At 36.7% G+C, this 12,236-nt stretch overlaps 1 protein-coding gene across 3 annotated transcripts in view; it reads left to right on the top strand.

The window, feature by feature from the left end:
* USP12 (ubiquitin specific peptidase 12) overlaps positions 1 to 11,942 on the top strand; it is a 42,376-nt gene extending 30,434 nt beyond the window's left edge. For 2 of the 3 annotated variants that reach the window (XM_075728358.1, XM_075704503.1), the window contains 3 exons: positions 1,117 to 1,314; positions 3,830 to 3,908; positions 6,027 to 8,406. In XM_075728358.1, coding sequence (XP_075584473.1) covers positions 1,117 to 1,314; positions 3,830 to 3,908; positions 6,027 to 6,128 — 379 coding nt within the window. In that variant the 3' untranslated portion in view covers positions 6,129 to 8,406. Of the gene's footprint in view, positions 1 to 1,116; positions 1,315 to 3,829; positions 3,909 to 6,026; positions 8,407 to 11,918 lie in introns of those variants that run through there. The other variant, XR_012830816.1, reaches the window with a different exon arrangement.
* The last annotated feature ends 294 nt before the right edge of the window (positions 11,943 to 12,236 follow it).

Raw genomic sequence — 12,236 nt, forward strand, 5'->3', positions numbered from 1 at the left:
AGGGTTTCCTACAGGTTACTGTCAGTCTAAGCTTAATGAGAAAAAGGGAAGGAAGGTGAGTTTTCAAGGATTTTGTCCTCAGCCCCCTATCTTTTGAAAAAGGATTGTCTTGTACAAACGTATTTCTTGACATTCTGAAAATATGGTCTTAGTAGATGTGTCTGAAACTTGACCTGTAATCACTGAGACTTTTGAGCTGCCTTTTGGGGCTGAAGGTAGTTTGAAAAATTCAGCACAGTGCTGATCTAAGGCAGTTAGCTGTGCCAAGAAGCAGAGCACTCTAGCTTGGTTGCTCTGTTAGTATGGGCAAATTTATTGCCCAGAGAGAAGAAGTCTGTGTTTGCTGCCAGGCCAGCTGTGGTTGGCTGATGAGGATTTGTAGGCACTGATGTGAGATCCCAATACCTCAAACTAGGGAAAGGGGCCAGTGAGCTCTCAGTAAAACTAGATTATCGCTTTCTGGCTTTGACAGCCATAAAATAATGCTGCAACATTTGTACAAAATTATTGTGCTAGAGCACAGCATTGTCTTGTTTGGGTAGCATGAGGTAAGGTGAATAACACTGGGCTATTTGTATCCCTTGGCAATGTTAAACGAATGGCTTGATAGGAAAACTTGGAGTAATACGTATGTAACAAAGTGGTATAACAAAGCTTATTTTAAAAAGCTTGTTTGACTTGGCTAGTTTACTGAGAAATTCAACTGGAACAGGATCTCTGGAACAACTTCGTTGCAGTACCTCCACTGTATACCAAGTGGGGTCTAGGTTTTGCTTTTGGGAACTCGGGAAAGCTATGGGGAGGTATGTTTAAAAAATGAATTTTGTGCTATGCAGTCATTGTGTCTAAATTATTGTGTGGGTTCATCATGGCTGTTATTATTATATATTATAGCTTATTATTTTAAATACATTTACAATTCTCTCAATTGTTAAAATCCACCTTTAGTTTAGCAACATGGGTCATGTTCCATATTTGTTAAATGGCTGATTGAGCTTCTTTTAATGCTTGAAAAATTTTTTAAAGACCAGTAAGACAGGTTTCCTGTTTGTTTATATCAACTGAATGTTTTGGCTGGATATTGGAAATACTGTTGGTTTGGGTTTTTTTTTTCAGGATGAAAGTAAAAAAGCTGCCTATGATTCTAGCTCTCCATTTGAAGAGATTTAAATACATGGATCAGCTGCATCGATACACAAAACTCTCTTATAGAGTAGTTTTTCCTTTAGAGCTTCGTTTATTTAACACCTCAGGAGATGCCACCAATCCTGACAGAATGTATGACCTTGTTGCTGTGGTAGTTCATTGTGGAAGGTAATAACTCTATTTTACACAAGGGATTTTTGTGTAAGTTTAACTATGTTTAAAAAACAAAACACCCAGTTTCACGTAACTCTAATAACATTTAAAGACCTCTTAAAAAGAAGTTACTTAGGAAAGAAAGCATTGTGGGGAGATGCTACCAATCCTGACAGAACATATAGCTTTCTTGCCATGATAATTCTTTGTGGAAAGTGATAACAGTGTATTTCACATGACAGATCTTCGTATGTACTTAACTATGTTTAAAAAAACCCACAAAACACACAGTATCATATAACTAATAACATTTAAAGATCATTTAAAAAAAAGATTTCTTAGGAAGGAAAGCATTATAGAACGGATTCCTTTACAAAGCATTTCCTTTAGGGTGGGTTTTTTTTCAGACTTGAGCACCATTTTCTGAAATATATCCATAAATTACAAGTTTTGTTGATTACTTTGTTTCCTTGCGTTCAAAATATGACTGTTAGATTTGTATTTGATTTTGCTGTATTCAACAAATGTACTTATGGTTTCATGTCTTAAAATCAGGGCTGCTCTACAAACTGCTGATTGAGTAGATAAAAGCCCCGAAGTGGAAAATGATGATTTAACATCTAGAATAATAGAATGATTTCCATTGTGAGGTCAACTACTTAAAGCTCAAGGCATGGCTAACTTTGACATTAGATTAGGTTGCACTGGGCTCAGTTTCATGACTAGGACTGCTGATTTCGCTGCCTCTTTGGGCAATTTGTTCCAATCCATCAACGTTCTTACAGTGATTTCCCTCCCCAACCCCATCTGGTCAGAATTTCTCTTGCTGCAGCTTGTGACCACTGCCTCTTGTCCTTTCACTGTGCATTTCTAAGAAGAGCCTGGCTCTGATTGCTTTCTAACTCTTCTCTTTTGGGTAGTTGAAGACAGCAGTTGGATTCCTTATTTGGGCTTCTCCAGGCTGAATACAGCCAGCTCCCTCAGGCTCTCTTCATCCATCTGGTGCTGTAGCCCTCTGACAAATGTAGTGGCCTGCCACTGGACTTCTTCAGTTTATCAGTCTCTCCCTTAAACTGACAAGGTCATGTTTGGAATCCCCTGTCCGGTTCTGGGTCCCAGAATGCAGAGTGGCAGGGATTATCCCTTCACTGCTGGCTCTACTCTTACAGTACAGCCCTGCATACGCTCAGCCCTGTCACCAAAATGATCCGCTGTGGGCGAACAGCTCATCTTGTTGACCTCCTGGGCCCACCTAGCCAGTTGGTTTGCAGCTGGTGCTGTTGGATGGAGTTGGTCTGCCATGAGACTTTGCATTCGTACTTGTTAAACTTCATGAGGTTCTTGTCAGCCCATTCTTCCAACTTTTAAGCCCCTCAAAATGACAGACCTGCCCTCTAGTTGCCAGTTACTGCCCTTTGTTCCACCCCCACCCTTGTTCCTCCCTGGATAGACGTACGATTAGAGTAGAGATGACTAGATCTCAAGTTGGCCAGGACAGTTTTGGAAAATAAGCATTTGTGCCATAGTCTTCTGGGACACTCCTTCTTGTTCTGGATTTTAGGGAAAATAGAACCTGTCCATTTCGGACCGTTCTGTCCAATTTTGACCATTTCTTTCTCCTTCATTCAAGCTGCAGTCTTGGAAACTTAACCCGTTGTCAGAGCTGTGGAAAGAGATGAACCCTGTTTTCATTGGGTTATGTGATTTGGTACACAGACATGTCCCTCACAGATGGCAACCTTACCTCCCTAATCTAGACATAAAAATTATGTGAGTGCTTTTAGTCAGTTAAGATGGTTCCAAAACTGCTTTAGCTAGTTGTCCACTTTCAGTTGTAAGGATCAGCTATTTCAGAAAGTGTATTATTTCTTTACTTGAAATCGGATTAGAAATAGGACTTTTAGAGGTGTTGGGTTTGGTTTTTTTTTTTCTGTCGTAGTTGTGGAGAAATTTCTTGTCTGCCATAAACTGAAGAGCTGTGCATTATGACAGTTTTAATTTAACTCGGAGTCCTTCTCATTGCTGTGACAATTCTTGAGACTTCTAAACTGTCAGGTTAATTCAGTGTTTGTTTACAATGGACCAGATAAAGAGATTCCCGATTGAGACTGTAAATGAACAGCAGCTCTACAGCTTTTTCTTTCTGAAGATCAGAAATAGTTTGGGATCTGTTCTGTCCCTGTGAAACATCAGAATGTTTTCTTGATTTTGCTTCTCTGTCTCTCTTTTTTTTTTTTTTTTTTAAAATTTCATTTGTATTTTCAATGCCTGTGGTGCTTATTCCTCATTTGAAATTATAATCCTTTTTTTAGCACAATATTAAATGTAGAGATAAGGAAGAGCTCATTATGATGATGATATAGGTGGAGGGGAAAAAAGAAAAGAAACATCCAAACAGAAATTGTACTGGTAGCCATTTTAATTACTGTTAAGTATTGCTTTTCTACAAGGAAAAAAAAAAAAAAAAAGAAATACATCTGTACCTACATGTGTGTTATTGTCTGTGTTCTTTTCTAATTTTATTTTACAGTGGCCCTAACAGAGGACATTATATTGCAATAGTGAAGAGTCATGATTTTTGGTTGCTTTTTGATGATGATATTGTTGAGGTAAGCTTTGTGTAACCCTGGGCTTCTTTCTCGTACCAACCAGAGTGCACGCCCCCCCCTTGTGTATATGATTACTTTAAAATAAAAGGACTGGTATGCTAATGAAAAGAGGGTTCAACCCCAGTCTAAATGAGCAATAACTGAGTGCAGAGCTGCCCCTTACAGTTTTTTTGTACAATACTTTGAATTGCATTTTGGTTTTTATACTACTTAAAAGAAGCTTCTTTGTTTATGGCCACTGTGTTTCACCTTTGTTTAGTAAGCTATTTCTGTGACCAGAAGGCATGGCAAATGAAGATACAGACAAATCATTTTTACTGCAATTCTTTTCTGAGGGCAATTTTTTGGAGCAAGCCCTTTGTTCATATTTTCTAGGAGCTTATGATTTAGTGGAATGGATCAGTCTGGTAGTCTGTTTTATTGAGTATCCTGGATTGCTTCAGACAAAGGTATAACAAATATCAAAATAGGAAGAAAATGCAGATTTTTGAGATTTCACCCTAAAATTAAAAAGTTAATCCCTGAAACAGGAGCCTTTTGCCACGTGCCTCTGGTGGCAGTCTTGCTAATATTAGCCATGCTTCCAGGAATTCTTATTTTAAAATAAACCCAACTTTTCTAACTAATTTCTTGGAACAGCAGAATTCCCTTCACCAGTTTTGACTTTGTCATCTTTCTGTTTCATCAGTTATCTTTTATTCTTTATTGAGAGAAATAGCAGAAACTGCTGGTGTCCTTTTCTCAGGTTTTTTGCTTGTTCTGTCATCTTCCTTTTTTCCCCCCTTGCCTATGCTTATGCATGAACAGAAGTATGATTGTGCTGTCCAAGTCCTTTTCCTGACTTTATCTGAATTAATTAAATCTGTAAAACGAATAGTTTACATTTTCCTTACAATACACAAGAACTGTATAATTGTAAAGAAGAAAAGTGAGCGAGACAGGTATTGGATTTACATTGCTAAGTGGCATGACGAGTCAAGGGTATTGAAGAGTTTTTCTCTCCAAGCCACATTATGGACAGTTTTTCACACAGGAAATGACAGACATGGAAATATGCAGAGCTATTGGGAAAGTGAAGGGATTGCTTCTGTGTCTTATCAAGATACACAGTAAATTGAAATGTCTCGAGAGGGTCAAAAGTTCACTTTCCTCCAGGGAAAAGAGAGAACACTGTAGTAGATAGATCTCACATAATTTCACAAACATCAGGGACAATCTCTCCAGTTCCAAAGCAGTAACACCTGGCAGTAATGTATTTTTTTTCCTTTAGCCCTTTTAAAGAGGAAGAAAGGAATCTTTTTGTTCTTAGATCTAAAACATCTCATTGACATTTAGGCCCATGGTTCATCAAGTTGGAATAGCTTACTCCTTCCTGAGAGAGATTTTATTCCAAATAATGGGAATGAGATTAAATAAAATCTGCCTAAGTGAAGGAAAATTTGTCTTTCCACCTTTTTGCTGTTTGTAGCCTAATTGCCTTTGATTTAAAATGTGGCAAGAGAGCTTGCTTTCGGTTTCTTTTGTAGCTGAAAATTATGACAATGAAAACCGGACCAGTACTCTTTTAATCTTCTTAGCAGAAGTTCTGCATCTTTCCACAAAAATCTTGGTTATAGGAGGGGTTATAGGAGGCTTTCCAAGCTAACAGGATCACAGGCAAGCATTCTCTGTCAAAAACATTAAAAATGTTAGCCTTCATTCTCTGCCTTCTCCTTATTCTCCCCTGCACTTGATTGGCTTACACTACTTAGATTTAGAAATGATAGTCTGTACTTACATTCTTCATACTGAATTTGAAGTCTCAATGGGATATTGTTGTCTTCAAAACATTTCTGTGTGAAATTCACACAGGCATTGCATGTAAGGTGGCACTTATAGTAGGTTCACTTAATACTTAAAAATGTATATGTAAAAAGTATATATCCGCTACCCTCTGTGCAGTTGATGGCAGAGGGGAAACCAAAACCTAACAAGTTTAAAAATTATTTGTATTTTATTCCTTCATGTAATGATGTGAAAGTTATTTTTGTTTGACAACAGTTTTGAGAGTGGAACTTAATGTCATGTATATGTTACGCAAGATATTCTTACTTAAAACTTTTGGGTTTTTACATACAGAAAATTGATGCACAAGCTATTGAAGAATTCTACGGGTTGACATCAGACATCTCAAAGAACTCGGAGTCTGGTTACATCCTCTTCTATCAGTCTCGGGATTGAGGGGGAACTGTAGTGAAGAGAGATTTTTATGCCTCACGTCTTCTCTATCTTGGAATGGAGCAAGCACTGAAAAAAAGGAAAGCAGGGAGCTCCGGGGGCAGTAGCACAGTTTGCACACAACTAAGCAAAGAGTTTGGGATTCTTAAAACCTTTGTATCATTTTCATTTTATTTGCTCAGGTATCATGCTGACTACACATCTCCACTGCATCCCATAAGCAGAAACAGAGATACCAGCCACTCTTGCAGGAGTTTTCTGTTAGGTAGTACTGTCTCTATGGTCCTAATTCAAAACCCATTAAGGTCACTGGAGAACCTTTCATGGACTTCAGTGGAATCTGAATCAGGTTCTAACTGCACTGCCAGATTGGTGCAATAGGAGCATTAGAAATCTGTATTTTATACAGACTTTGTGTATAAAAGGTAAAGGACTCTTTGTGGACTTAGTTTCCTGTGCTTAAGTTTAAAGGAATGAGGTTGGGAGGGTTAACATGTAAGCAAGAAGATACATCTGGGCCCAACAGAATTGCCTTCTTGATGGTAGTAGTTTCACTGAAGATATAAACTGGTGTCGGGGAGGCAAGTATGTTTTGCTTCTCTGAAGAAGCTTACGTTATTTATAATGTATGATCGGGAACAATCAGTCAAGATTATGGCTTTTAATCTCCGTATGGGGAAAGATTTGGTTTGTGATAGTTTATTTTTATTTATAAATTATTGTAACTTAGGATCTTGTGTATTGTCCTTTTATTCTAACAAGTATTGGAAATTTTATATATTAATTTGAATTAAAACTAATTATGTTTAAATGTTAAAGAAGAGCCAGTAAAAATTTTAAAAACAATGCCTACAATGTCTGTAAAAATGAATAACACAGAAGAGAGATTTCCTTCTGGAGGAACTGGTATCTAAGTGAGGTACTTTATTTAATTAAATTAGAATATACTCTTTCCATTAATGAGTGAAAAAAGGTGATCAAACTATTACACAGAAGACTTCAAGAATGCATATCATAAGAAAATGATGGTGCAGTGGTGGTATACTGGTCTTTATAGTTCTTTAATAATTTGTTAATGTTTCATACTCTAAGCAAATAAGAATGATTTGGGTCAGAGTAAGCCATTTTCAGAATATAATTTCCTCTCCTAAAAATGGATCCACCTCTGTTCCCGATGGCATGGGTGACTGTCTTAAAAACCCCTCAAGGTCTCAAGTATAAATTATGTCTGAGTAATAAAAAGAAATAGATTTGGAATTTCATGAGACTGAAGATACCACATTCCTTTAAAAGTAATAATACTTAAGTCCTATAGGGTGAAAATTTCTGCAACTAAGCCGTTTACATTGCTTTAGGTTTATGAAACAGCATTAAGAATTAAATCGTGACAAAACACCGGACCTGTAAGAAATGTGAACTATTGTGATTTGACATTCTTCCACTTACCAGTACGTTGTTTGACAGTGGCTGAATGTAATTTCTGGAAAGTCATGGGATGTGCATTCCAGATTATAGCAATCAGGTCTTGGATGTCCTTGTCACTCTCTCTTCAGCTAGTGGTTTTTACATTCTTGTAATTTTCTAAGGTTACTTTATTGATACTGTTAAAACTTTTAAAAAGAATGTCTCCTGTCTGCTGCTATAACTGACTATTTACTTACCTGTATCTTTTAGCTCAGGAAATGACTTCACCTATTCACTCAGTTGAACAAATCTTCAACAGGGTCACTAAATAAATTGGGCTATTTAGCAACTGTCATGCTGTAACAAATTGCTTTTGTAAAATGCAAAGTTTCTAAAGCCTGGGTTTGGCTAGAATTTTTTTATAGAAAATTATGTATCATGATTAAACTACCAGCATTGTAAAGTAAAGCTTAAATACTGTGGGAGATGCAGAAAATGCGATTGGATTTTTCTTAAAGGCTTCAAATAATTTTAAAACCTTTTTTCAGCTTTCAGTGGGAAAAGGGTTAAGGGGTGAATCAGTTGGATAATGGTGCAAGTTAGAAGGATGAAGTCTTTTGCATACTAAAGGTACAGTATTGTAAAAGAACTGTCACATTACTTTTTGCTAATTGAAAATGTTTGGTCTTTTTCTTTTTTTTTTTTTTTTTTTTTTGTGTATATAAAAGCTGAGACTAGTTGCTAAATATTTTATACCCTAACAAAATTTAAAACATTTTTGTTGTATCACTGGTTTTACTCCTGCAATGTATTTTTATAAGATACTGACTTTTATTTTGTATAGGGTTTTTGAGATAGTATTCCAAATTATATATTTCATTTTTCTTTTAGTGCAGCTGAAATAATTGTAAGTTCTTAATTAAACTGATATCAGAAACTGCAACTTTAAAAAGAAAGAAAAGAGACAGAGAAGTACAAAATATAACTGATTGGTATGTAAAACATTACAGGATTTTTTTCTTGGCTGTAATACAGTGGGAGTGTGGGAAAGTCGTCAGTTGTTGTAAATGGTGGAGATTATTTGCTGTGTAACTATGTAAATGTTAATTGGGACTGCGGTCCCCTATTTTGTATATTGGAGAAAAAAACTTCTATTAAATAAAGTATGTTCTGTAAAGGTAAGTACTGTATCCTTTGTGGAGCCCGAATGGTCAGTCAGCTGCCTTTTGTGCTTTTCAGTGTTTTCAAACCTAAAAAGTATCTGGAATTTCCTGTATTAAGCTAACTGCCCTGAGCCATGGAGGGAGAAGTGTGTTTAAATACACTGTATTATATATCTTTCTAGATGTGTTGTTACGAAAATAGTTCGGTGGCAGCCGTATTTTTGGTAGTATACTTCTCTAGAATTAGTTTTTAAGTAAGTTGTTGGTTGCTGAGGTAGAGGAGAAGGGAGTGTTTTGAAATACTGTTCTTTCTTGACTTCCAGTTCCTCAAAAAAATCTGTACCTTGCCATAAAATATGCAGCAAAGTTACCTAAGGGATTTCTTGGATCGCCACCTTGTGGGAGGGAAAACGGAAAGAAAAATAGGAGTGTTTACAGCACTAACATAAGAGAGAGACTGACCAAAGAACAGGAGTCCAGCATCAGAAGAAAAAGATGCAGCTGGTTACAATACCCATGTGTGATTTGGTGTTGCCGTTCTTCACTTGGAGTATACGCTGCTGTTTGTAATGAATGTGTGTACTTAGTTTTACAAGCGGTTCATACCCTGCCATATTTGTAGTTGTAATGCCCACATTCATAGCCTTTAACTGCATGAAAATAGTGCCTTTCAGGTGGTCAGGTACGTGTATGAATGGTTAAACTGAATTGTGTTTTCAGAAGTTTGTCACAGGTCAGATTGCGTATCTTTAGGTGACATTCAGATGTTAGCACATAGGGATTTGATGCCACTTTGGATCTTCTGTCATACCCTTTGACATCTGCATAGGACTGGCAGGTATAACACGAGATGCATGGAAGATCTGCATCCTTACGGAGCAGCAGCTTGAAGCCAGACAGGACATCCTGGCTTGTTCCCCATGTCTGTCTGTGTTTCCACAAGCACTGTTGCATAGGCACTGTTTGGATCATATACAGGTGCATTTCTGTATTGCTTCGTTACTTTTTTGTGGTGATGTTTGTAAAGTTTAAAATCTGAAGTATCAGAGGCCTCTAGTTACTTTCATAATTCCCTTATTAAAATTAAAAGAACTTTATCTTTGCTATTTGGTCTGGTCTCTCAGTTGTAGGTTTAAGATGATCATGCATAGACTTACGATTAAGCTCATCCTTTTGTAACTAAAAGAAATTTTGATATGTGAAATCGTCAGTCTTCATTTACCACAACTTACTTAGCTTTGTTTCTTCTTACTTTTTTCTACAGAAATTTCCAATTGCTCTTACCAGAAAAATCTTAACTGTGTACAGTTAATGTCACAAACAGATCCTCATAACTTTCTTCATAACTGTTCATTCAAAATTAGTAGTTGTCCCTTAGTATAGTATACCTCCACAACATGGATTGTAGAAGAACAGAGGTGAATTCTCTTACACACAAAGCTTTGTGTACTTAGACACATGAAGAGGTGACATCTTTTTTTCTGTTTAGCTGCTGACTTTTGTTCAATGACAGAATTTAGCTTTGGCTGAAAGGCTGAGAGTGGGAACTTTTAGGAGGTGTTGAAAATGCATCAACAACTGAGGATGCCAAAAAGGACTGGGTGGTGGTTTGGTTGGGTTTTGGGGTTTTTTTGGTTTTTTGGGTTTTTTTTGGGGGGGGGGTTGGGTTTGGTTGTTTGGGTTTTTTTTTTTTTCCATTTTTGGGTTGGCTTTTTTTTTTCCCCAAGTTGCCTGAGAGTAGTTATTTGAAACTAGCATGTCACCCATCCCTTTAGATATATTCATAGATTAAACCATGTATCTCTTCAGTTACCTTTATCTGTAACAGGAGAAAACTTCTTTTTAGTACATGTTAATAATCTGTGGGTTGCAATATTACATTGCAGATACTTTTGTGACTTTTTTCTAGAAGTTTAAATAATTCAGATACAGTTTCAAAGAGTGGCTTTACAGTGTAAGCTGTCCACTTCCCCCCCACCATGTTTGTCTGGGTTGATCTGAAGTTTGTGTGTCTTAGAAATTCAGTCTTTGTTTTCCCTCTTGATAATGTAATATGCACATTTATGGTTTCTGTCTTGTAAGGCTTCAAAGTCCTCTAACCTCTGACAGCATAACGTGAGATGTATAATACATTAGTCTCTTTATATGCAAGCCTCCAAGTACTCAATTATTACTGAAATTAATATTCTATATAATCTGTATTCAAGGATTGTTCATTTTGCAGCAGCTTTGCTGCTGATTGATTGTTACAAATGAACTATGCAAGTCAACTACCATGCAAACAAACACAGGCTTCCTCTTTTAAATACAGAGATCTCTGGAATCTATTGTTTCCAGTCTTAATGATAGAGTGTGGTGAGGCAGAAATAAACTTGCTTTGGTTCGTATTCAAAAATGTCTGCAAAATTGTCTTCCTTTTAACCATTTTTTTTTTTTCTTAAGTGAGTTAATTTTTAGGCTAAACCTAAGAATCTGCTGTTATAGTTGATTAATCCCTTTGGGGGAACTTGCGTAAGAATGTGTTGGATATATAAGGAGGATTGTTTGCAGACATCACCAGTTTTGAAATGCACTGAGTAATGTCTTCCAGTTTCTTCCCAAAAGTACAAGTAAATTATGTTCTGTCTTTCCCTCTAATGGCTTGTGATTGCTGCCTGCATAAGAGATTGTAAGGGCTCAGAAAAGGGCAAGGTACTTTCTACCTAGCTCTTTGTATAGAACTCATGTTGGCAGCATTAGGGAGCTTGTAATTACAGAAGGATCATCAGTCATGTCCTTGATCTGCATTCTGTAGGGTGTGTAATCCAGGAGAGAAAATGTGCAGCAGGACCTGTCAGAGAATATGGAGAAGTAGCTTTACAATTATTTACTAACACAGTAGATACAAAAGCAGCATTTCCCAGAAAGACAAAATACTACATGTAATGCAGATTTCTGGTGTTTGGAGAATTTAGGGGGTGCTCAAAACATCCTGCCATGCCAGGCTTTTGTTGCTTATTGAAGAGTCATGCCTCTGTGTGTGTGCTTAATTTGCTATTTAAGCCTATATTTGAAAGTTCCATCTGTACACAAATTTGTTAGGTTGTTACGATTGTATTAATGAGTGCTCCTCCAGAAACAATTTATGCATATATGTCAATCAAATGGAGTATAATCTTTTAATGGTCTGATCTACAAAGCATTTTCGGCTGTTCACTAGGATTCATTTCTGTATTTTCTGTTACAGATTTTAAGTTAGAAAAAAATTGAAAATCTCCAAATATTTTATTAGCATGCTATATTTTTGAGTGATTGAATATCCAGGATGCCTGAAAATCTCGCTGCTGTCAAGTATCAGCTGTTCAGAATTTGAATGTCATCACATCATAACACAAGTTGATATGCATAACTGCGTTGAGCTGTGATCTTTACGTTATTTCAACTCTGTTTCGCTAAATGTTGCTTTATTGTAATGGCTGCTTTAATCGGCTCTCATGAGATGTGCTAACGACATCGAGCTTGAGTTACATACTTTCATGCGTGCACATTTATTTGGGTTTCTAGA

The sequence above is a fragment of the Pelecanus crispus genome, chromosome 1, assembly GCF_030463565.1.
Source record: "Pelecanus crispus isolate bPelCri1 chromosome 1, bPelCri1.pri, whole genome shotgun sequence".
In the NCBI taxonomy this organism is placed as follows: domain Eukaryota; kingdom Metazoa; phylum Chordata; class Aves; order Pelecaniformes; family Pelecanidae; genus Pelecanus; species Pelecanus crispus.